The sequence below is a fragment of the Anser cygnoides genome, chromosome 7, assembly GCF_040182565.1.
Source record: "Anser cygnoides isolate HZ-2024a breed goose chromosome 7, Taihu_goose_T2T_genome, whole genome shotgun sequence".
NCBI classification, from domain to species: domain Eukaryota; kingdom Metazoa; phylum Chordata; class Aves; order Anseriformes; family Anatidae; genus Anser; species Anser cygnoides.
In genome coordinates, this window is record NC_089879.1 from 21,251,588 (window position 1) to 21,278,464 (window position 26,877).

General features: G+C 42.6%; 1 protein-coding gene across 1 annotated transcript in view; it reads right to left on the reverse strand.

The window, feature by feature from the left end:
* The window catches only part of SORBS1 (sorbin and SH3 domain containing 1), a 75,008-nt gene extending 48,926 nt beyond the window's left edge, over window positions 1–26,082 (reverse strand). Inside the window, 9 exon segments of the mRNA XM_067000373.1 lie at window positions 706–853; window positions 3,703–4,074; window positions 7,808–7,923; window positions 8,062–8,088; window positions 9,676–9,795; window positions 13,615–13,710; window positions 15,735–15,800; window positions 17,832–17,887; window positions 25,924–26,082. Coding sequence (XP_066856474.1) covers window positions 706–853; window positions 3,703–4,074; window positions 7,808–7,923; window positions 8,062–8,088; window positions 9,676–9,795; window positions 13,615–13,710; window positions 15,735–15,800; window positions 17,832–17,887; window positions 25,924–25,955 — 1,033 coding nt within the window. The 5' untranslated portion in view covers window positions 25,956–26,082.
* Between the last annotated feature and the right edge of the window lie 795 nt (window positions 26,083–26,877).

Here is a 26,877-nt window from a genome sequence, read left to right on the forward strand (position 1 = left end):
AAATGCTCCAGATTTAATACTAAAAACCTACTAAAAAGTATCCCTGCTTAAGGAAGGCAACAAAAAGCTTTGAGGTAAAAAGGCTGCCTCAGATAATGTTCTCTCCTCTTGACACAGACAAAATATTTGGGAATCTAGGCATCCTCATTCAGGAGGGCATAAACAAAGCTGCTTCAGATGCTAGCAGAAAGGAAAAGATATAATCTACTTACATGAGTGATACAATCAGCTGGGCTACAGTGAGGACACTATCTTTGGAGCCAAAGACAGAAGACTGTTTTACAAAGGCATTGAAGAAAAAATAAAATACCTTGAGAAACACAAATGAACAGACCAATGAATGCTTGTAATTAGACTGCTTAAAAGGAGATGAGTGCAGGCCTTTCCTTTATTTTCTGATATATTTTTTTCCTTTGGAAAATGCAACTTGCCATAGCTTATTCACACGTCCAGTTATAGACCTTTCCCTCAATGTCAGAGAGGCTTCTGATCCACAGGTTCTAACTAGAAAAAGTAGGCATTGCCCCTCACCTCTAGCCTGTCACCTGTGTATTGTATGCTCTGGTCACAACAATTCATGAAGGCAGCTTTATCATCTCATAGTAGCATGGACTTCATTGTCCACAGCACACACGTTCTCCAGTTTCTTGCAGTTTAACAGATTACTCAGTTTGAGTCCAAATACTTATCTGGAAGTCTCCTTACCTCGATTGTGCTGCAAGAGGACAATAGTGGGATTGACAATTGTGGTAGAGGGATAGGCAGATGACGACTTGTTGATTGACGTGAAGGAGGTTGGGTAGTCAGTGCCAGTGCTAGGCTGGGACACTTCATTTAGCACAGGACCTGGGTCCTGAAAAGGAGAACAACATACCATCAGCAGGCAGGAAGATTACAACACTGGGAAAGTCTGAAGAAAAAAGCCATTTTAGACTGAACGATAAGCATAATCACAGCAAGTTTTAGTAAAAAGAGGCATAAGCACGAGCATTACCTTGCTACATGTATGTACCCTGCTCCTTGTTAACGCAATTAGTTTGCTAAGGCAGTACTATAATTCTTTGGTGTTGGGTTTCACAACTCCAACCCCAAAAGGAGGCACTAAATTAATCCCGCTTCCTGAAGCAAACACAGGGTGCCAAAAAACCAAGCAATTCTGGTTGTGGGGAAAGATGCAGACACCCTTCCCCTGATACATACACACACAAACGTTTTTTTTTGGGGGGGGAAGTTGTTTTAAAAGAATCCCTTTCATTGCAAGAAGTCAGGCATGCAAAACTCATGCAGTTCTGGAGTGAAACATTATTACTGCAGCTGGTATGGTAAAGAAGGTCCAGGAAATAAGGTTAGCACCATTGCTCAGGAGACCACGACACATCTACATGGTTAAAATCATGAAAAACAAAACAAAACAGATAGAGGATAAATAGTAGAATTCTTGAAAGGAAGATACTCAACATGGCTTTGCTGCTGGAACATGGATAGCAAGCTGCTCTTGCTTTCCTAAAGCATCCAGCTCCATTGTTTATTAATTTCAAACCCACCTTTAGTATCACCACAGCTCTGGTTGTTCTGTAGAAATACAAGCTGTGTCCACAGGGAGACTTTAAAAATTAGTTCATCTTTGAAAACTCTCAGTCCAAGAATATCAAGCTTTTGTTGACAGTAAGGGGAAAAGATAAAGAAGGGGTGATGGCATAAGAATGCATGCACCAGTTTAGGCTGAGATTTTTCAAAGCTTCTCAAGGAATCTGGACGCACAATTACAATTAAAGTTAAGGGGGAATAAGCATCTAACCAGAGTGAATGTGGAATAATGGTGTACCAAATTTCTGCACTCCTACTATTCCACCATCAGATTGGAATGCTGCAGGCTACTGGTGTGTGAAATGGAGCTGAGCATTCAGGGGGATTTTAAACACTGTTGGAAAAAAAAATAATCAATAGACAGACTATTACTCCAGAAGAATCCTTTCTCCTGGTGTTTATGGCTAAGTGCAAGTCAGTGCCCTTCACACCCACCAGCGTCAGTGGAAAGGACTTACAGGATCAGATAAGGGGCTGAGCCTGGGCCAGAGATCAGAGACAAATCATACTGAGACTCTGCTGTAATCTAAAGAAGCATCTACAGTCAGTCCAGCCTAGAGGAGAAGAGTAGGCTGGATGGAGCTATGTTGCTCCAAGAAGCATCTTGATCAGGCAACAGACATTTCATAAGGACAGAACAGAAGGCTTCTAATCAACGGTCTTCAAAAATTGAGGTCTAAGAGACACTTTGCCCTATTTCACTGGTTGGGATAATATTCTCAGCAACACAATCTGGGAGAAGTAGGAGAGATGTGCTTGAGCTTCACTTTGATAGCCAACATACAAAGAATCCCTCAAAGAAAAGGGGAGTTAAGTCTAGACTTCGGAGTCCCAGTTAAGTCACCAATCTAGGTGAACAAAGACCACTTAAAACACTGTGGGAAACAGCTCTCTGGCCACATGCCTGAAGTGAGAATGCATAAAAACAACATTTCAGAACTCATTTTATGAAAGCCAGGTAGAACAAAATTTCTACTACTCCCCTATGATTTGGATGCTTGCTGATTTTTTCTGATGCCTGCAGACAGGTTCCATAAAAACACTTCTACTATTCTCAACAATAGAAGCCCACTGATTCCAACAGGAGCAGAAAGGCCAATGCTAAAAACTTTTAAAAAGTCATCCTTGGTTGTTTTTTTCCCTTTGTGCCCTGACCCCATATGCCTGTTCAGGGCACATGTTTGGCCTATATTCAAAGGCCAAAGAAAGTAAAGAAAGTACCATCCTAAGAGAAGGGAGCATCTGCTGAGCTGCTTACTTGCCCTCAAACAACTGTAACAGATCTGGCAGTTTTAAGACTTCTAGTACAAGGAGGGAGGAGGGTCATTTTTTTTTTTTACCTCCTGCTCTGCAGCTTTAACTTACAGCCATTTTCCTCCTTGTTCCTGAATACTTTTTAAAAGAAGGTGATGAGCTTATAAAAAAAATAACCCAGGAAGAAAGCAGTAAAGTTCAAGCTGAAATTATCGCAGTACTTTTTGAAAATTGTGAAGACTTCAGTGAAAGACAGAATTCCAAACTGAACAGATACTCTCCCCTTGACCTATCCCATGGCGCCTACGCACTTGGAAGAGTCTTAGCTCAGTAACTGATATTATTGCTTCTAGGTCATTGAATATCAGCAGCAATCTTACACTGGCTTCAGCAGGAATTTGCGTAGACACCATACAGTCTTGTGGCTCCAAGTGGAACAGAAAGCCAGCCCTAACCTTTAACTGGTCTGCTGTTGCTACTTCAAATGTTATTGAAACACAATTAATGATGCTATTAAGAGAGCCTGAAGAGATCAGTTAGTTGCAGCTATTCTGTTTATATAGAGTTAATTATTCTCAGATAATTCTGGTGAAGACTCTTAAGATATGTATCACCTAGCAGAATGGACACAAAGGTAGACAGTCAAATGTCATGTAGGAGAAGTCAATAAAAAGTTCAAAGCTGCACAAGGCAGGCAACACGCATGCACTAGCACAGGACATAAACAAGGTTTCAGTTGTCATGCTGCTAGCAGAGAGTGAGTCATCACTCCTCTCAAGTTTAGTATGCCAAGGAGAAAGTCATTTTTATCTGGGAATATAAATTTAGGAGAAGGGTGAGGAGGGTACTTGGCAAGCTTACTGTACGTGAGATGACTCCAGTGATTTCAGGCTTCAAGCCCCTGTGCAAAGCCCCCGTAACCGGAGGGACAAGTGAAGGTGGTGATGAGAAGAATGGCAGTTTCGGGTAAGCAGAGGACAATGTGTCAGATGAAGAGGGTGCTTGGTTATGGTGGAGACCCCTCTGGAGATGTGGGGGAATGAAATCATCTAAAGTCGGAAAAGTCAAGGGTGAGCCAGGAGAAACAGTCTCAGGGAATACGGAGCCTTGCCCAAAAGGAACCAGAGGTGGTGGTGGAGTGCTGGAGCTGCCTTCTTGCTGTCTGTCTGGATTAACCTGGAGGAGGGGGACTACTATAACTCCAGGCTGAGTTGTGGTGGTGGCAGTGGCATCCTGTAGGAAACAAGGTGTTGTTATGCAATGGGGAAGACCAGTACTTTAGTCTAACGCAGCCATATAGTGTCATGCAAAGATGCACCCAAAATGATATAAAGCCCCAGAAGATTTTCTTTCCCTAGGGAAACATACTTCTTCAGCTTTTTGGCCTTGGCCTCCATGAACACACACAACTTCTCACAAAAATAATAATAATAATAATAAAAAGATAATATATATCTTCCTTTCCCTCACCACCCCTCTCTCCCCTGTCATTCCCAGTGAGGCTAAATCAAACCACAAAACAGTGCTGCACTCACCCATCACTTGAGAAGCACTAAACATCACATTACAGAGTTTCATCCTTTTACACCTTCCTAAAATAGCAGGATGCTAGCCAGTCCAACCCAACCCCCCTGCAAACAACACACACGCACAAACACACACATCAATGTTGGGGGGCACAGAGTGTTAAATATTATCAAGTGGGAGACCACAAGACTCAGGTGGCATATCAGATGCTCAGAAATTAGGAAGGAGGGGAATAAAGCATTAAGGGAACATTATAACGAATTAAAGAACCGTTCACGTGGCTGAAAGAAAACAAGGTTACAGAGAAAACATGTACCATGCTGCGTCCCATTGCCTTGTACGGCGGCTGCCGTTGCTGAGTAAGGTAAGGCTCTTTTCTCATTCTGTCCTCTGCAGCAGCTGTGCTCTGGGGCTCTAGCACTCTGTCCCTCAAAGCTTGCGGAGGTGATGACTGAGTCCAGGAAGGCTGGCCCGCACCATAACTAACTGCGTCTTTATTGAGGACAATGTAAAAGTATGGCCTGGGAGGAATAGGAGGAGGAGAAGGAGCAGGAAGAGCTTTTCCCGGTACAGAGGAAACAATGTCGGTGGCTGGTGCCTGAGTGAGCTCAGCACCCAAACTGGTGCTGGCTGCTGGGTCATGTGTGGTGCCAGTGGAATTTTCAGATGCGGCCGAGCAAGTGTTGTTAGATAAACAAGCTACATATAGTCTGGTGACCTTTTTATCCGCCTTCGTCTCATGACTGGAATTCATTCCAGCCTTACTATTGGGATCTGCCCCGCCAGAGCTGCGTTGTATGGACGATGCATTTGACAAGGAGCAACTTTCCAAGAGTGGCTGCCCAGCATGCACCTCATGTCTGGAACCTGAAGAAAAATGCCCTGCTGGCAAGCCTTGCTTCCCACTGGGGACTGCCCCATAGGGGGTGGGTGATGAGAAGTAACTCCGTGCACTGGCATTTGGTGAGGCACGCTGCGGATAAGGCTTGGGCGCATTCAGGTACACGCAGTCCATGATGGGCACCGGCAGCAGGTTGGTCACTTTAGTGTCAGTGCGAGGGCGCCATGCAAAGCTTTCCTCTTTGGGAAGAGGGGGACGGGGAGGAGGAAGGGCCTGCCCAGGCAGAGTCAAGAAGCAACAGAGGGATAGAAGAAGCAGCACAAAATGAAAAGAAAAAGGAGGGAAAAAATAAATTTGAAGAATGAATTCAGTCATTAGACTTGGGTTAAGCAGGTTTTAATACAGCAAGAACAAAAAGCAAATACGGTATCTGGAAGGCCAGCACAGAACTCATCCACATACATCATCTCACACAGCCTCTCTCAGCACTGCTCACTGCAGCGCACAAGCATTACCTAGATCTCAAGTCCCTGCCTACACATTGCTGAATTAAGATCTAACATCCTGGCTAACTAAACCCTGGCTCATGTCTCCGTAACCACATACTCTCCAGCACTGGGTACATCTGAATCACAAAGCTGAATTCAGAGCTCTAAGCCATCTCTGCTTCACGTTAGGTACATCGCCAGAAGATGAACATTACGCAGTTTTGCCAGGGCTATTGAAAGCAAACATCTTGCAAACACAATAGATTGTCACAGATGACTAAGTAAAAAGTCAGCATTTAAGAGCCAGTTTTTCAGCAGGAATACATTTTCTTCAGGACTTTTCAGTCTTAAAAATGCTCTTGACAAAACCAGAACAATTAAAGTTTCTTGAGAAACTGAGTTCATAACAATTTGTCTCCAGAACCAAGATACGGGTGGGGAAGGGGAGTAAGGGTTAGGGGAGCAGCTTTACTGTTTTTGGTACTTTGCAACATATAGATTGGTACTCCATAACTGCCTGCTGATTGAAACTCCAATTCTAATCACAGTGAATTTTTGCTGAAAGCCAGATTGTTCTGAAGTAAAGTAACTTTGCTATAGAAATGTTTTATTTTTTGCTTTGTTGCCAGTAGCCAAACTAATGAACTACTGAAAAGAATAGAACTAAAACACCAGCCTAGTGAACAGTAGCTCCGTACATTCCTGCAAATTAACCCTCTGGAGACTATAAAAGGAGGTTTTACACATACACACCATTGTTGTATCTTTATGGGCAAAGACTAGATAAATCACTGCTAAAATAGTTAAGCACACACACAAAAAAAACAACAAAAACAGAATGAAGATGCCTTAACAGCTCACAATATTCAAATCTGAAAAAATATCACCTTTAATATTAATCCACACAACAGGTTGGGACCAGCATATATTCTTGTTACATGGATATAGATTTAGAATAGTTTCATAAAACCGCAGCTACTGTCTCAAAATCTACTGAACTCATGCTACTCCTCTTTCATCCTCATCCCTGATGTGCAAGGACTGCAGAAGTGGGTTGGTAGGTGCTCCTTTTGAAGGGCTTCTGGTTTTGGAACAGGCTCAACTCTTTTGGTTCCTTAAGGAAAGTAGCTTCAGTTTCGAGAATTCAAATTGCCACAGTATTTTCCTAAAGGACTGGGCTAAGCCTCCCATTATCACTGTATGGTATCAGGAAATACTAATTCACTACCTGCAATTTCCTTTTTCCATTCTGTTCCATTTCATCTCTGTTCAGACAATAGTCCTTGTGACTTCCGTAAGAATTACCAACTGCATCAGTGCTCTGTCTGTTCATCAACAAGATCAGTAAGCAACTACAGGACAGCTGTAAGTATCAGACAGTAAATGGATCTCTCCATTAGGGTGCTGCTCCCTTCCCCATCATCTTCTGAGCTGTGCCATATTCCACTTTCACTTACAATTTCAAGAATGGTGTCTGTTCTGTAGCATTGCTACATGTCCCTGATGATGGGAGCAGTCACCCTGCTAGGAGACAAAGCTTTCAAGGGACTCCATTTCATACAAGAAAGCAGCTTCTAACAAAGGGCTTCCTTATCAGACTGCTGCTCTGCAGACCAACCACCCAAAAGAAAAAAGGATGAAGTTACACTTCTCTTAATAGATTCATTTCAGCAATTTATCTTAGGGTTCAAATAACCTTTCCCTTGATGGCCTTAGAAGGCTTGTATCAGTTACAGCATTAAAACTGAAAGGCATTTCCCCAGTAACTTGTTTTCAACGTCCTGTCTAACTTTGCTTTCAGCCTGCAGCAGGAAATAAACCAACACAAAAGACAGACTAATAGATGGCTACTTCACCTTTTTCTTGCAAAGAAATAGCATTGTTGTCCTTCTTCATCCACCAAGGAAACACTGTGGTCTGTCTGAACACAAAAGCTCCACAGCATTCTGCTGACATCAGCGTTGTCCCCATTTGACAGGTAGGAAAAACTGAGGCATGGCAACTTACCCAAGTCTGCAGCAAAGCTTGGAGTTCAACCCAGGACTCCTGACCATGAAATGAGTGCTTGAACCCAGAAGATCACCCTCAGAGCCGCAGAAGAAAGGCTTACCTGTGGCTTGCTGTCTGAGGAAAGGTTTGGACGCACACTCCTATAGCCCTTGGCAGCCAGAGAAGATGGTTGGGCATCCCCATTGGCATCAGTGGTAGATGACGACCTCCAATCATCTAGAAGCAGAAGGAAGAAAGTCAGATTACAGAGGATTCCCCCCAGCTACAGAATGAGTGAAAGGAGAGGATTTTTTTTCCCCAGTCAACAAGAAATACTTCCAAGAAAGCAACAACAAATGCAGCCAATGTTTGTACCTGTTTCTGTGTTTTCTGGCTCCAGACCTAGGCATTTCACAGAAAAGAGGGACAGAAGAGATGGGGGCGGAGGATAAGCATAAAGGAAAAAGAAAGGGGGGGGGGAATAAACTGTTACATTTATGGAAAACATGTACCAATTGAAGTTAAGAGTCAAGTTACTTCATTTCACACATAAAATGCTCTCTGACAGGGCTGCCTAATTACCATAGAGACCAGTCCTAAACATGATGCCCTCCTTGTTTCTGACCTTTGTAAACACAAGGCAATTCATTCAGAGCAATGAAGAAACAATTGTTCATTGACATTCTTACTTCAGAGACAAAAAGGCAGCCCAGCTAGCTAGTTTCTAAAGCTGCAGCTTGAAGTCCAAACACCACACATTACTGGAAATACAGGGACCCCATATTCAGCCCTGATACAGCCTATGAAGACACATCTACCCTTGTCAACATCACTGTATGATTAACAGTGGCAGAGGACTGCCAGCAAACAGATCAGGTTTTGCAGACTAAGGGCATGCATGTGAAGAGGATTAAAAAAAATAAAATACAACATCACTTTACAACCGAGTCCTTGCAGATAGATGCTTTAGTCTCATCAACTATTTACCCACCTCCCACTGGGTTCTTCCCCACCGACTCTCCCCCTGCTAGTCATTTTGTTGTTTGAGTTACATGCAAAAAGGACTTCCAGCGACAAAGTACATTTCACAAAGTGACTGACAGAGTAAGCAAAAGTAGTATTAATGATCTCATTTCCATAGTAATAGGCTCATTGCCATTCAGGCTGCAGGAAATTTATGAAGCCATCAGCAGAAAAGAGTCAGGCAATGGTGGGGGCAGGAATGAAGAAATAGGGAATGGCAAGCATGAAAAGAGGGGAGGTCATAGGTGGAGCAGAATGGGGAGGAGAAGACAGAGCAGAAAGTGGCACATTGCGGCTGGAATTAATGGAATCACCCTTCCTACAACAATGCATCCAGAAATGATGTGTGTTTTGCTTTCAGGAGCAAGTTTGACCCCCCTTTCCCCTTAACAGCATCTTGCCTTGGGGAGTTCATCCTCTCTGCCAGACCCACAACACTGGACAGGTTTATTATGCTTTGCCTGTCTCCTACAATTAAGTAATTACACGTCTGCTATTGAACGATGGCAGAACTCTGTGGCGACACTGTCTGTCTGGGATGCCATTCCTGCTGCCTTGACAACCCAAGTGAATGCTGTGGTGGCAGCAGCACCACCCGGCCTTTTTCTGATCCACCTTGGCTTGGGATAAAAGGAGGTGGATAGGAGCCTGCCAGGAAAACAGAACTAAAGAATAACAACCAATTGAGATTTTTTGGTGCTCCTGACAGCAAAAAAGGGAGCTGTAAACAAACTAAAGAGAAGGAGTGGTCATGAAACCTGTTCTAGGAGACAGCAGGACTTCATCTCCCTCTGCTGGTCTGGTTCTTACAAGAGGTTTCTGACACCGGTATAGGATCTAGGGCTTTAAGTCTTAGTTTAAAAGTTAAACAACAACAACACCTCCCCAAGACTCTGGACTGACCTCATAATATGAGCTTACCGTGAGGTAACATATTCCAGTTAACCTTGCACCCACTACACTTACTTTCAGGTTGCTCAGCATCCTGAGGACACAGTGAAGAGAGATTCTGATTCTCTTCGTAGGCTGGAGATGCCCGGAGGGTCACAGCTCCTTTTCCGCTGCAGACTCTAGTGGGATCCATTTCTACAGGAAATGCACATGTCCAGAGAAGACACATTGAAAGAGATGATATTAGATGAAAGCTATTAGAAGCCATCAGAGCTCTATGAAGTATTTTTAGCATGGCTGCCTTTGGGTGAATTGATCTAGTAATGTTTATGTTGATGAAGATTAGCTCTGGATTTAAAGCATTGAGAAATCAAAGCAGTTTTGTATTCAAGTAACTGATGAATGTAGAAATAAGTTCTGAGTCAGTGTAACAGAGCTAAGAAAGGAGGAAAAAAGCATGAGTGTTTGAACCAAATTTCATGAGTCCACTTGCTTTATTTGGTCTGCTTTGCATGTAGGTACTGTATTAGCAGGACACAATTACACCCAAGACTTTTCTGTAGGTTCTGTAGGGACGTCCCAGTGGTATAAAGCAATGGGATTTGCATGCTAGGGCCTTAAAAATGCCTTTTGTGCTGGACTGAAAAAGTCTTATGCCTACTGGAAGACAAAGTCTTGCAACTATGCCAAATACGATCTAACGGCAGGACAATGCAAGCTACCTCCTCGCCATCTCCTCCCATTTCATGGTGGTATTACACCTTTTTGATATAGGAACCCAAATCTCCAAAGTAGAAGGAGATTTAACATACTTGCTTAGATCACCCTGTGGAGCACAACACCAGGTCATGTCAGCTTCCTGGCTAAGGCCTGATTCAGCACAGCTTCTGTGCATGCTTACCCTTGTGCATTTCAGTCCATGGTTTGGGTTTTTTCCCTGTCACCGTATTCATCAATAGCCTTGAAGTTCAAGTTTGTTATCTTCTTACCCTTATTTAAAAACCTTTCCGGAGAGTTGTTTTCTCTAACATATCTGTAGAAACAATAAGCCTAAAGAGACTCTTACTTACCCAAGCTACTTCCATAGCAAAACACATCACCTCCCTTTCTTATGCACTATTACTGCCCCTGCAGCTGCTGGATTTCTCATTTTGACCTACCTAAACAGAAGTGCTTGTCCTACCACGACAACGCACAGGGAGCCTGAAGGTGTTCTGAGGATATGCTGTGTTGCACAAGTGACAACAATGATTTTTAGCTTTACGGGGTGAGGATTAAGCTCCCTATGCACCGGGAGGAATGCAGCTGCTTTTTAGGAAGTGTTATTATAGTGACAATTATGCCTCCAGACTGGACAGAGGGGGCAAAAGCTGCTGCTTGCTGCCCAAATAACAGCTCATGTTTACTGCAAAACTGCATCCCCTGGCTGACATCAGTAAGATAATGCTCAATTACATCCACATCGCGCCTACAGACCATGACAATGCCTCCGCCAAGGTTGCAGAACACTGCCACAACATATGAAACACCAAGAGTAGAGGTGGACAAGAGCAGTAAGGGAAAAGACTGACACTGGAATCACCATGGTGAAAGCTTTTACTTGGTCTTCCAATGCTTTAGGGCTTTCTCAAAAAGCACAGTTTCAGGTAGCGGATCCACACTTAGCAAATGCTGCTGAAGTATGCCAACTTCACCCTCATACCACACAACTGACCACACTTTAAGGTCACCCACATAGCTGTTGAAATAAAACCGACTTCTCTGACCGAGAAGCATTTAATACATCTGTGTGGATAGTTTTGCCCCTCCTAGAGGCTGCCTCAATGTTGCAAATTAAGTAAAGGCTGTACTGATAAAAAATATCCTCTGATTCCCTACTTAATCCACTTTTTCTGTAGTCCTACACGTGAATCTGCTACCCGAAGCTATCCTTTCTGAAGAAGTCCTTAAGAATCGGATGCAGAACAGGGTTAGGAAATGCTTTTGTACAGGACACTATTTCTGGCTACAGTTCACATCCACGCAGCACAACACACAGCCTCAGGACTCTTTGGACTCACGTTCAAACCAGAGTACCAAGGTTTAAGCTCTGTGAATCCAGTTTCAAGAGTACTGTGACTGAGGCATAGACACATTGTTGGGAGTCACCATGCCTGATTCAGACATCCACAGAGTAAAGGGTTGCTGTTGTTCTACATTCTTCCCCTATGCATCCTTCACATCCGCTGGACAGAGAGAAAAACACCTAGAGCTTAACACAAAATAGAAACGCCTCCGTTGTATTGGAGGAAAAAGGCCCTGGAATTGACCACGGACTGTTAGTCCAGGAAAAATTTGTAACTGCTTTGTGCCCGACTCCTCTTGTCATTTCTGTACTCCATTTAGATGCTAAGTTTTGGGTGGCAGGACCCTTGACAATACAGAAAAATGTTGGGATTGATCCCTCCGCAGAGATTGAGGAGAGATGTTTTAGCAGGACATGGAAGACTTCCTCTGTGCTATCCAGCAAATACCAGCAGCTTGCACAAAGGACCGAGGTCCACACCCAAAAACCAGCACTGAACTACAGCTGGATCCTGAAGCTCTCCCCTGTGCTCTGACTCCACTATTTTGCTTGTTTGGTTAATGCTGCACACTCTCCTTGTTTGTATCAGGCTTCTTTTATCACAAATGTTTGCTGGGCTGTTTTGCAACAAATATTGCACATACATTGTGATTTGGTGAGGTGTCAGGTATGATCTCAGCCACTGTTATTAACAGCAATAGTATATTGCTACTCATTCTTCCAAAGGTAACTGGATAAACAATAGTCAAATTATCACTTATGAGTGAATTCTCAAAGGCACAGTTCTAACCTTCAGGGTCCATAAAACAACACTTTTACAAGGTCTACCGTGGTATGAAGAAAAACATTCACTAACTAGTCTCTTAAGCTTATCATAAAAACAATAAAAGATGGGACTGGATTTCTCTCATCAGATCTGACCATCCCCGAACTTTGAGTTTTCAAAAATCCAGATATAGATGTAATCTGCATGAGAATTTTCCATTAGAAGTTGTGTTTGAAAATAGTGACTCAACAAAATGGAAATATTATTAAGAAACCGATCAAGTTAATAGAAATTCTCATGGGATACTACCAAAGCATTTCATTTTAATATAACAAATTACAAATGTATTACAAATCAAAGCAATGAGAGTTGGAAAAAAGTCTGAACTCAAAAAAAAATCACGGAGTTTTAAGAAGGGTTGAAAATAAAGTTGTCAGAATATGTCATTTTGGGAGAGGAAGACAAACACCTAAGATGTTGAATTCCCTCACAAATCAGGTGAAAAGAAGGAAAACAAATATCCAGATCTCTCATTATAGGAGTCCACCAGATGTTAACAAACGAGGACATTAGCCCTGTACTTAGTACAACAAAGCATGTGTGGCAGATCAGAAGAGACAAGCAGTATCAGCTAACCTAGCATGACTGTCCAAATCCAGCAAAGTACAAAAATAATCTTGTACTTTTAGCAGGAAAACATGTGCTTGGGGGCGGGGGTTATAACAGAGCCTAACATCCTTATTTACAGATTCTTTACATGGATAAAGTCAGCGTGTGCACAGATGTCTGTTTACTTTCATAAAAACAGAAAGATAGGCAGGAAACATTCTTTGATTCATCAGGAGCTTGTTTCAAGATGAGGCTGTAATAACAATATCATTCATAACTAAGCATTAGTAGAAGAGCTTACTACGATCCCAAATTTAAGTAGACACAATTATGTCTGCAGAGGAGCAGCATAATTGAGAACAGTGCATTGTGCCATCAGGAGCTAACTTTATTACCTACTGATGAAATCTACAGCTCTGGAAACAGTGAGAAGGATGAAGCTGAAAACTAGCCAAAGCATGTGGGTGAAGCAGAGGGAGAGAGAGAGAGAGACAGAGAGAGAGAGAGAGAAAGATGATGGATGGCCAACTAATGCGGGGGGGAGGGGGAGGGGACGGGGGGGGGGAGAAGATACCTGTAGGCAGCACTAGGTGAGGAGAAGTTTTCACTTTCTTCACAGGGATTATTTTAACGGCAGAAATAGAGCGTGTATATAAAGGGACATCAACAGCTGCAAACACAAAAGTGTAAATGGCACATCCAAAAGGGAAGAACAGAGTTTGGGAAGCATGCCACAAAAATTTCTAACGTACTTGGAGACACAATAGCAGGAAATTTCAAATACAAAAGCAGTCCAGAGAGCACTGATGCAACCGTTAAAAATATCCCTTCGCTCGTCCTAATTCAGGACATGTCTGTTTTATGCAGTGTGCAGAACTGTTTACTGAATCGACTAACTGCTGACTGCCACTGTGCTGCAGGGGATGAGAATCTGGAAGCATTAGTTTTTAGAAGCAATCAAAAACTTTTAGTGTAATCATTTTCCTGAGATACACTAGATGCAAAAAATAAAAATGTTAAGTCAACATTAAAACGGCTCGGTTAAAGTGAAAAACACAAAGATTGAGAAGTTCAGAATGGATAATTAAACTACTGCATTACATGAATTCTGGATTTTATAGCACGTGCTTTACAAGTTCAACAGAGAGTAGAGAAATATGAAATAATCCTGAAAACAGTCTCATGACAAAGTGCAGCGTCAAATATCCAGTTCAGAAAAAAATATCAATTTAAGAATTAAAGATTTCTACTGCACTTCACCATTTTGCATACTAATTATGCCAGGCATAGTAACACAGGGGGAAATCATATTGCACTGTGCAAAGAGCTAGCAATTGTTGCAAAACTCTCCAAAATACCTGCTACTTCCTCTCCAACACTTTATTGCTACTAATGTAGAACTATTAGAAACAACAACAAAAAAAACACACCCTACTCATCGGTAAAGCTCAACGAGACCTGCCAAGATAAACATCTTATAAGTCACAGTTCCACAAGAGTAATGAATTGTACTGTTGATTTCTGCAGAGCCAGGATTTTCTCCTTTAAAACCTGCTAGTTTTCTGCAAGTATTGACTGGAAAATGCCAGGTGCTCCCTCCTTTCCACCTCCTTCAGGCCTGCAAAATCAGAAGCAAGAAGAACTACATTGCTAATACTTCACACACCAATTCTCAGTGCTGGGCCACTTTGAGGGAGGCATGAACATCAGGATGGTGTGTACACCCCCTCTTGGGGGATCTTTTTAGCCCTAGGCTAAACTAGGAAGCAGAGATTTCAATCTGGCAAAGGGATTTCAAGCAAGAGGACAGGAGAAGAGCTTGATAAGAGTTTTTTCTAACTCCAGATAAAATTGTTATTTTTATTTGACGAGATGGTTTTAAATCCACCTGTATTAAAAAGGAACCCAAATCAAACCCTGTTCTCCAAGCTTCTCCCTGAGTACTGCAGATCCTGTGAAAACAACAGATCCCAACTCCAAACAGTCTACAGTTTTGGAAAAAAACTAATTCTGTTCTGCTCAGTAACTGATGGAATTCAGCCATCTACAAAGCAGTCAAAATACTAACCACTATAAAAAGGCATCAAAGGAAAAGAAAGGAAATGAACCCAGCAGACAACCAACTCATATACTTTCACCGTGCCAAAACACACACCATCGCTATATAATATTGAATACTGTAAAGCATGTTTCAGACCTGTTGACATTAACGTGATGACTAGTTTGTTCAGGTAAGTTGAGATTTAAAATCCTTGTTACTAGTGACAGATTTATTTATTACCTAACAGTTAGTTCCAGCTCTTTAATCCTGGGCTCAAACATTCACCTCCCTCTGAAATGAACAGGATTCATACATAGGTACCCAAAAATCCATGCTGTCTAAACACACTGAAATATGGATTCTCAGGTGGTCACAATTAACACAAGCAGTGCACAAATTTCTTCAAAACAGCACTAGAAATATACAAAGATGCAAATCTAGCTGGCCACCTTTTGTTGCTTAAGAGACAAAGAACACTTGTTCAGCTAAAAAACGCTGCTGGCATGCTGCAGCACAAAGCCTTTCTTGTATCAGTCGCCAGGCAAACTAAATTTGGAAACCCCTGCTGCAGTGAATGCCCAGGGAAGTCAACCACATCACTCAGTTGACATGCAGGGGGAGCTGCAGAGGTGTGTCTGAAGCTCTTAACCCACCTTTTTCCTGTCCATTGCTGCTAAGCCCATTCACAACAGTTTTTGCAACATCAATTTCTTTGTGTTCTGCAAGACAAACAAAGAAACAGATTATTTCTAGGTTAAAGTATTTGCAACTGAATTTAACATCTGACTATGAGGGCATGACATGGGTCAGAGCTACTGATTCAGGAGCTAGGAAGTATTCCTACTATCTCAGGAGATGTTGCTTGGAGACAGATCTCCCTTGGATGACAGCTCTGTTTCTCCTTCCTCTTCGCCTACCTGGACTGCAGCCTCTTTTAAACAGGGACTTCCTCTATACGTGCACATTGCACCCAACTCAGTGGTGTTCCAGCTCTGAACGGGACATGCACACTGTAGCACAGGAAAAGTAAATACTCTTCACTATTGCATCAGCCAGATGTGTGTAGAAACCCAGAGATAATGGAGCTGGCCCACACTCCCAAATTTTAAAGCTGCATGCTACGTTACAGCACTCTGGACCGCTCTGCAATTTCCCAATAACTACTGACTTTGGGGCCTAAGGAGAGCAAGGAGAACAGCCACCTTTTGCTACAAGTATCTGGCATGCTGAAGCCTTGCTTCTTAAAGCTGATGGGATAACTCTTTTGCACCACTTCAAATATGAGATTTGAAGGAAATTTAATGTGAAATCCAGCTTAATGAGAAAACATTTGCTGAACTCAGGGCCAATATAAAGATCACAATGTTCTCTATGGAAAAAGAGAGATTTGAGTCTGCAGGGCCCTCAGCTGACACGAATAAAACTGGCTTTTGTGAATTCAGAGAAACACAGAATACAATGCTGGAAAGACCTGCAAAAGTCATCTAAAGCTCTGTTCCTGACCCATGGCAGAAACAAATCTACCTCTGTCATTGCTGACAGATGTTTGCCTAACCAGTTCTTACAAACTTATGGTATTACCCTAGAGCAGTCTACTCCAGTGCTTTACAACCTGGAAGTCTGAAAGTCTTAACTTTTAAAACAAATTCCCAGCTCGTGTTTTTCAGATTTCTGATTAGTTTTCTAGAATTCCTCTAGACTGTCTCCAAATAGTTCATGTTTTTATCAAAATGTGGTGCTAAACATTGGACATGATACCCCACCTGAGACATAATAAAGTGCTAAAATCAGTTGAGAACATTATTCCATGGGTCCTACATATAGCATTTCAGTATGGTGTCTGCTTTAATTTTTCACTGTGGCTTGCCTGTTACCTAGACAAGCCCAGCAGTTTTACTCTTGCCAACTAGCCCCATTTCCTCTTCCCTCATTTTTGTTTGAGCAGCTGATTTTTCTTGTCCAGATGTCAAATTTTACATTCACCACTACTGAAATGTACCCAGTTCTTTCAGATCTTTTATTTTTTCAAGTAATCACAATAATTTTGAATTCTAATCTTGTGTTACAAAGTAAAAGAAGCTGAAGGGACCTACCTTGTCTCAAGATGTTTCTAGTTATTTGAGTTTTGCTATGTCAATTTGGCTTATAAAAGTCAAGCCAGGACACTCTTTATTAAGAAGCCACCCCATTCTTTCTCCAATAGTTAGGTTCCCTGAGCTTTTCCCTCAGAGGGCTGCAGCACCTCTCCCATGAGAAAAGGTTGAGAGAGCTGGGATTGTTCAGCATGGCAAAGAAAAAGCTCCAGGGAGACCTTATAGTAGCCTTGCAGTACCTTAAAGAGGGTTTACAATAAAGCTGGAGAGGGACTCTTTATCAGGGAGTGTAGTGATAGGACATGGGGTACCAGCTTTAGACTTAAAAGATGGGAGATTTAGATTAGATGTTAGTAGGAAATCCTTTACTCTACGGGTGGTAAGGCACTGGCACAGGTTGCCCAGAGACGTTGCGGATGCCCCATCCCTGGAGGTGTTTGAGGCCAGGTTGTATAGGGCCCTGGACAACCTGATCTAGTGTGTGGCATCCCTGCCTGAGGTAAGGTGGTTAGAACTAGATGGTCTTTTAAGGTCCCTCCCAACCCAAACCATTCTATGATGCCAGGGCTTTGCCTGGCAAGATACAGAAGAAGAATAAAAAGAGAATAGCAATAAAGAGGTAAGATAATGATTGCAAATAGAAAATAACAGACTTACCAGAGCTCATTGTGGCAGAGGGACTTGCCCTTTTCACTTCTGGATTTTGTTTATCTCTGTTCAAAGTGAAAGACAGAATGGTTAGTTTCTTTCACATCTGCCTAGGCAGCAGTAGATATAATGCTGAACAATCATTACAAAAATCAAGGTAAGAATTATAGTTTCATCAACAAATTTAGTTCAAAACCCAAATGAATTCATGTCAGTCAGCAGTTACAATTTTTATTCATAATTATCAGAAATTGAAGAGTATTTCCACCCAATTACAGGCACTACTTTCAAACCTTAAAGTGCATCCTCAACACCAAATCATGAAATGCTGATTAAAGCATAAGAGTCTATATATGGCAAATTACAAGTCTGGTTAGCTTCTAACATATGAAAAGTGCATCACTTTTGTGGAGAAAAAAATTGTAGTGAGACCATCTTTTAAGTTAAAACCCTCAGCTTAGGCCACTGCCAGATTTCAAGGCAATCTGCTGCTCATATCAAAGTCAGCCTCTCCTCTGGAAGATGTTACAGTGAAGAAGAGACATTTGTAGAAATGCATATTAACTTCTGCGCTAACTATTTCCAGTCCTACAGTGCTACTGGTATCTTCAGGAACAGACTCCAATAGGTGAAACTTAAAATTAGAAGCTTTAATCCTTCTGGGACCAAAGGCAATGAAATCACCAACCCAAGAGGAAAAACTACCAGCCTGGGACCAGAAAAAAAAGTCAAATTTCAGTCATGAGAAACTACAGGGGACAACTGTGAGAGCCTACTCTTACCGAGCGCCCACTCCGGGCAGGATTTGATGTCTGTAGCTTAACAGCTTTCACAGCATCACACTGTAGATGTTGGTCTCAATAGTGAAAGAGCAGCATGTCTACAAAACAGGTCTGTTTGCCAGGATGTCTCAACTCTCTAAAGGTTCTAGATTGATTTAAAAACCCTTTCATTTTGACTTTATCCCCACTCCCACAAAAAAAAAAAAATTAGCGCTAGAGAGAGCAAGAGTGACTCCAGGTAATTAAATGCCTCCCAGGGCATGAATAGAAATAGCTATCACAAGCTGTGCAATCATGCAGAACCAAAGACCCTAATCTGTGGAACATGGGAGAAAGGGGATACAACACCTTCCCCACCTTCTCTCCTTCCAATCTGCTAGGAAAAACAAGAAACTGAAGAGAATTAGAGATATTTGTTTTCCTGTTACTAGAACTGGAGCCAGCAATACAGCATTGTAAGAGGTGGAAATCGTCTTCAGGGAAGTAAATTTGCTCTCTTGCCTGAAATCCCCTCATTCTTATCCAGTATTCATTTTGTACCAGCCAGAGTATAATGAGCATGTTCAACAGATACTCAAAAGGGAAAGTAAAGAAAATTAAACAAACAGATATAGTAACAGATTGGTCTGTAGAACTAGCCAATACCTGGGCTCCAAGCATGTCACTCTAGGAAGAGCTACCACCACTTAATTATTTTATTCATTAAAATGTCCACATAAGATATACATTGTGGGCCAGGGAAGGCTCAGAAAGACACAGCCCAACTCCAAGCTGATCCCACCAGAACACAGTGTGGGTTCAGGAGATGCAGCCTCAAACCACCTGAGCAGAAGCTTAAAGGCCTGCTGCCCTACTTTGCCTACCAATACAGTATCTGTCTTTGGTTTCTACCGACCATATCCTGGGTACGGCAGGCACAGCACAGCCAGCTGGTCGAGGGAAGTGATTGTCCTGGTGCAACACCTCACCTGGAGCACTGTGTGCAGTTTTGGGCACCACAGGATAAAATTCAGTCAGCATCAAAAGAAGGGCTACAAGGATGGTGAAGGATCTAGAGAGCAAGATGTATGAGAAGTGGTTGAAGTCACTTTGCTTGTTCAGCCTAGAGCAGGAGACTGCTGAGGGGAGGCCAAGAAAACCCCACACCTGTAAACCTCAATTATTTTGCCTTAAAAGTACAAATTACTTTTTCACAAAGTGATCTGAGATTAAAAATACAGTTGCATTAAATAAATAAGCTTTCTAAAATTAAATAAAGGTGTACAAACTCATTAGTACTAGATGTAGAAAAATGACTTTTCTACATATCCCCATGCTTACTAGTGATTTCAGAATTCAATTAAAATAACAAGCATTCAGCATTCATTAACTGTGAAACCGATCGGCACTACTCAAGCACTCCATTGAATGCACACTTAACGCAGGTTCCCACACAAAGATTGGATTCAGAGGGCTGGGGGTTAGTATAAGCAATCCAGAGCGCTTCAACTCCTGTAACTCCAGAGGTTCCGTTTTAAAGTTGATTTAGGTCACTTGCAGCTCCCTGTGCAGATTCACTGCGCACAGGTAGAAATAACTGCTGTTTAGATTGAGGAAATTATTGTGCATGTTTGAAGTTGAGAACATGCTTCAGTGCCTTTTTGCATCAGGGCTACAGAGTTATTCCTACCTGTCTCCCATACGCTTAACCTAAACCACACACTGAAGTCCTGTTACATCCACATTGTATTTTATGGAGTAGCCTAAGGTTGCTCTTGGGACCAGACACATGGTTCAGACAGAGAGCACATCTGGCTCCATGGTGCCCACATAGCAAAGTGCTGCCCTCTAGCACTTGGGGATGTACACACAAGGTCAGCGCACTGTGAGTATTTGGGTGGTGCGTCCTTGGGCAAAGCACCTCTGCCAGGTTAGCCAGACAGCCTGCCCATGGGCTGCAAAAGGGATGGATCTGGAAGCATTTGCTGCTCCCAATTGCTCTAGAGAACTTCCTGTAGACACAGCCAAACCAGTCCCATAGACATGGGTAGTATGCTCAACCACACTTCATAACTGAGCCATTCAAAAGGAACCAGAAAGAGATCCCTCGTGTCAGTCTTAGAAACTGAAAACTGGTACTGCCAGATCATGCAAAACAAAAACCAAACCACACACACACACAAAAATCACCCAAGTATCTCCTTCCAGCTCCCTGATGTAACCAGCAGTCCCGTCTCCTTGCCAGACTTTCATGCCTTTCCTGAAATATGACAGATGTAGCAACAATGGTTTCAAAGCTGCAAACATTCAAAACACAATGAAAGGTAATGAATTCCTAACGGCATACGCCAGCAACTGTAGTCCTGAAGATGCCAATGTCTGTACTTAACGTCCACCAGCTCCTTGCCAGTTCCCTTGTACATCTAGACAGATGTTCAACAGCTCTTTCCTCCCTTTCACCCCAGCACATTTCTCCGAAGGCTGCAGCTCCTTCCCTACTTGGTGTGGAAACACAGCACAGTGGATTTAGAGCCCTATTTAGGAGGAATGCAGATAAGTGGTGACTACTGCTGTGCAACATGTCTCTGGATTATCTCACATGCTCTAAACATTCAAGTACTCCCCCTACAATGGCCAGAGGTAACAAACAGCTCATTAATAGTCCCAAGTAAGGACACACGCTCTTAAGTCACTGGTATCTCAGCTAAGAGTCACAGGCGGTGGTTATTTTTGGTGGTCTAATGTACACGTGGGGAAAAGTAATTTCCTTTGGTTTCTTCTCTTGTTGTTACTGATAGCTTTGATGACTTGCTTAGGATTTAAAAATAATTGCTAACCACAAGCATTCAAGATTTATCAGACAGGCCTCTTAAATCCCTGAGATTCAGGCTCCTACGTTAGCTTCTCAGTTTTGAGTTTTTAAATTTGCAGGTTTCTGTCCATGTATAAGAGCTTTAAGGGTTTAGTGGCTGCATTTAAATGGAAAAAAATCTTATGTATAAATAGTCTATGAGATAAGGCTTTTAGAAAAATGAGACTTTCAGACTTAAGGGAGGATTGGCAATCACAAAAACTCGTCAGATTTTGTACATCACTGATGTCACTCAGTCTTTTAGTCCCTGGCTCAGACCCTTTCTCACATTGTCACCAGTGTTTCTGATCCAGATCCTCTGCTCAACCAGTTGTGCTGGCAACATGGGTTCCCAAAGCTGGAAAGAAGGCAAAGGGCTGCACTGTAGCCAGTGTCTCCTACCAGAAGATTCTGTTTAAAGGAAGCCTCTGGAAAGTACATCTCTGCTGTACCTCTCACACTCTGTCATGTGAAATGTGGCAATAGAAAATACCAGAATATAACAGGCAGCTGCAGGTTAACCTATGCAATCAACTTTAAGTATCATTATTCTCTTATCCTGAAATAAGACAGAAACATGTTGCCTGTCATTTTTATTTTAAGAGTTAAAGAACATTCTGTCATTGCTTCAGAAGACATTATGCTCCTAAGAATAAATGGCATGAAAGGACTATGAATAAGCAGTACACAGAAGAGTCATACTGATTCTGAACAACACAACCGCCCCACACTCCTCAGCAAGTGTTAAAACAGCAAAGAGGGAGCAGCAAAGACTCAGCTACATGAAACAAATGGCAGCACTGAACACAAGCTAGAATAGCGTGTTCTTATAAATAATTGAACTTACAGCTGTTGGAATAAACAAGCATAGCACGTTTCATATGCAGTATTGCTGTCTTTTTTTTTAAATATGGTGCGTTTGTTTTCTTCCTAATGGGTATATCTGAGGCATGTGCCAGTTTTTGTGCAATTTAGCAATAACGTGTCACTGCATAGATAAAAGTCAAATAGGAAATGTAAATCAGGAGATGTGGCTTTAAGAACTCAGATGCTTTTGAATCAAGTCATCTTCCAGTCACCAACTTCAGAGTAAACAAAATTTACCAACAACCTGAGTTGAACCAAGTTCAAGGTCACCATTTGGGAACACAGGGCAGAAAAGGATCTCCGGGGTCAAAGCCTACTCCCATGCTATTGCAGGCAACTGTGTCATACAATCCTGGGCAGGAACATTTCAAGTTCCAGCTTGAAACTGGTAACATGGCCGGCCTCCACAACTCCTCCTTTCTTATAGCTGGAACAAAGTTTGACTTGCAGCCTAAATTTAGTTTACGAACAGCTAGCACTCAACTGTTTTGCATGAACATCTTTTTTCTGTTTAAGTAGCACGTGTGCTCCCCTCTCCGTGCATTTTCAGAAAGAGATTGCACCTCAGAGTCTTCATTTCACAAACCCATAAACAGATGTTTCCAAAGCAACTAGTCTGCATGTTGTCATCCAGCTCATTAAAATCTAGTAAACAGCAGTAGATTTTTTTAAAGGTTGGCAGTCCAAACCCTAAACTCTGCTTAATATCACAGAATCAGAGGAAAGCCTACAGCTGGCATGCCCAAGAGCTGAAAAAGCAAGGTTTAAAAGGCAGATCAGCTTCTTTGGTCCACTCTAATTCTGGCCTGCCTACTAGACACAGCTCTATGATCAGTGCTAGTTCAGACAGTGATTTGATGTCTACAGGGACCTCCCTTGTAAAGAAACAGACCGGAGAAATTTCATCAGCTACTGAACCCTCATTAAGTGATGATGACTTATACCTGCAGGGTTTCGGGGATCAAAGGTGGCTTCCTGCTTGAGCGAGCCATCAGCTTTCTGCTCAGCCACAGATCTAGGGCTTGTAAAACAGCAGTTCAGAGGGTTGTTTGGCAAACAAGAGAAACAAATAACTTGACATGCAGTGGGTCACTGGTTCCCTCTGAATAAGTTAACTGCTCTTATCAGTAGCTTTCCAGTCAAAAACGTTTCTTCTTATGACAATAGATTTTTAAATGCGCTGTAACTGGGCTTCAGCTTCCTCCTGAGTCTGCCATGACCACCCTTTATTTTTTGTATTTGGTGGCTGAGATCACAGTGACATTAGCTGCAGCCTGGGTATCATCTGTGTCTACTAAAGAAACAAATGCTTTTGTGCCACACCTATATGCCTAAGCAGCTCATAGTACATCACAAAAATCCAGGAAAAAAAAATCTAGAATATTTTAAAGTCTCGTACTCATTTTAGCAGAAGATCCAAGGCACAGCATCTGAGAACATTAGAAATAGGCTTTTCTGCTCAGATTTATCTGTGGTAAGTATGCTAACACCTCATGCACAGCCTATGCATGGGAACTCACTGGGCACAGCTCTCAGACTGCCAGCTCCAGAGGGAAAGCAGCAAATGATTTAACAGCCTGCCACAACCCGGGACAGTTCAGGACACTTAACACAGGAATTCAAGCAGGGCACACGTAACTACTGAAACCACAATTTACAGTTAATAAGTGGAAATTAATTCAACACCAGATTTACCTTTCTGCAAAAGGGAAATCTTTTGGGCAATCTGCAGTGACCACACCTAGCCACGAGGATGCTGGTTTTACACTTCAGCTGGAAGAAACAGAAGATTCATTGAGTTCCATCTGGTTTGAGACTATTTGTACGCTCTGTGCAGCTGTGGTGCTCTGTTTGCTGCACTCAGCTCAGTGTACACCTCTGATATGGGGCCACTTGTGTCTCTGCTGAACAATTGCTGTAAATAAACAAACCCAAGTTCCAGAAGCCCTAATTATGTATAACAATGGATCTATTTAGCCAACCACAGGATTGAGGGGCACACATACACTACATCACATTTAATACAGTGAATGGCATTCTGTAAATACAATTAATTAGATCATCTAAACAACATCCAGCAGCTTCTCTTGCATGATTTTGTATAGTGAAGACTACAATGGCTGTTTTCACTGCTGTCATACACTTCCAAACAGTGAAGTAGTAAATAAGTGGAAGTTGCATTAAATAGAAATATCAATTAGAGACTGACTAGTGTCACAAAGTTCAGATCCACATTAGCCTATTTTTTGTGAAATATAGGTAGAGAAAAGATTCTTGTGTGCCTCAGACATATGAAGCAGATAACTTTAATACTACAGATCACCTTATACAAACCCAGACACACAACTAGGAATCCCAGAATGTAAGGCAGAGGAGTTACACTGGTATTGAATGCTCACACTGGCAACCATATCTAACAATTTTTACTCCCAACCTCTGCTAGCACTAGCTGTTTTCAAGCTCTGCACAAACACATACTAAGCAACGCTTTGCAAGTCATATAGCTGATACTCCTATTTCACAAAGAGGGAAGATTCAAGCCTCTATTCTACACAACATCTGAAATTAACTGAGCCAACACAGTGTAAACGAGGTGTGTGTGTCAGCTGTATAGGTGTTTTACGATGTCTTCAGAATAAGCAAAACCAGTTTGAAAGTTGCTTTCATATACACACAACTGCAATGACCTCCGAGAGACCACAGAAAAAGCTAAGTTTAGGCTACAAATAAAGGGACTCAGGCATACCCTACCTCCAATTGCACCTATAGCCTTGTCAGAGGTGCATTGGAAGTTAGACAGGGTCTTTCTCCTTAGCAATGCCTCCAGGTTGGCAAAACCTACTCAGGAAAAATTTCCCCAGAACCAGTTCATCTACCTGAATATCAGGCACAAAAAGATCCCAGCAAAACCCAGAATGCTGGTCACTGTCACGCATCCCACGCCAGGCAACAAAGCTGTGCCTGTCAGGGAGTCCAGGCTGAAGTCCTGGCTGGCTAACCTCACTGGACCACACTGCTTCTAAAGGCACTTAACATGCTGGAATGGGGAACAGAGTGATTCCTTCTCTGCTTGGTACTGAAATGCTGGGAGAAAACCAAACTGCTGGGTTAAGTAATGGTCTGACACTTGAAGCGTCTCCAGAAGTAGCAGGATATCACATTCCAGAAACCAAACCTCGTCCTTGCTTCCCTGACTCTTCCAGCCTCAGGTGACCAAGTTCCCTATTGCTGAGAATTCCACATCCATTCTCACTTTCATTTTAGCAACAGCCTTGGAATCTGCTCTCAGGAACTGCTTTCAACTACTCCTTCCCATAAAATTAGTCAGGAGAAAGATGCAATAACTTGGGTATGGAGGTGAGGACCTGCCCATTCCTCCAAACCAGAGCACAAGCCCACATAATGACCATTTTAGATATCTCCCCTCTCTTTTCAAGCAGCAACTGGAAATACCTACACAAACAAGAGAAGCAATTTCAAAATCAGTTAGTAGTGTCCCAACAGACCTATCCACTCACTGCGTGTCAGCAGATGACAGTGCCACGTAAAGTCCTGGGAGTTCAGCTCACAGAAGCTCCAGCAGAGCCAGCTTCGATTAACTGGGAATAAACAGTGCCCTTACCTTGATTCAGACTTTTCAGTTAATGGTGCCATTTTCTTAGTCCCTTGATTTCACCCCATACAAGGCACTAAGGAGTTAAAGGAACCCTTTCACTGTGCTGCCCAGTCACTTGGCTGCAGAAGTATAACAAGAAATTTGTGGAGGCCTCTCCCCCCTCTCTGGCACCCTTAAGTACTTTGCTCCTCCTCCTCCTGTGCTTTAATTAGCCAGCTGGTTCTTAGTCACACCATCCGTCACTAGGCTTGCTCACCACCAGCCACCCCCACCCAGCCTGCCTGTCACTCGCATGCCACTGTCATCATGCAAGACAGTGACTGCGCGGGCTCCGGAGCTGAGAGAAGGAGAGAGAGTTGGGAGATGACACGCCATGGTAGCAGGGGGATGGGAAGTGACAGGCAGACCCTGAAGAAATACTTGATTAAAGCACAGGGGAAGTACTTGAAAAAGCACTTTAATAACCAGGGAGCATCTGCTTGTCAAGGGAGGAGCATTTTCATTAACACTAGACACGACAGATCTTATTTCAATGGGTAGGAGCTGAAGGGTCAGCTAAAGTTTCTGCACTTGGCAGCCCAGATTTGTCACATAAATACCTCACGTGACACAAACTAACCACTTGCACTGCTACTAGCTACTACATGATGCCCACTCTACAGGGCATTAAGTGACCTTTTAAGTCACAAGCTGTACTAGGATGTAAAGCGTGGAACATCCCCACCACAGCACAGCCTGGCTCCCCCTTAGCCCGAGGGGCATGCTGCAGGGGAAGCGGTGCCAGCTCTCAGGAGGGCAAGGGGCTGGTCTACCTCTTGGTAAGAATGCTGTGGTAGCAGCACAGCATCACCTCTCCCTCCACAGTGAACATCTATAGAACAAGCAACTGAGAGCAGGACTCCCTGAAACCAGAACTTAGAGATTGGTTCATTCAAGGCAAATTGGTAGTTTAATAGGGGA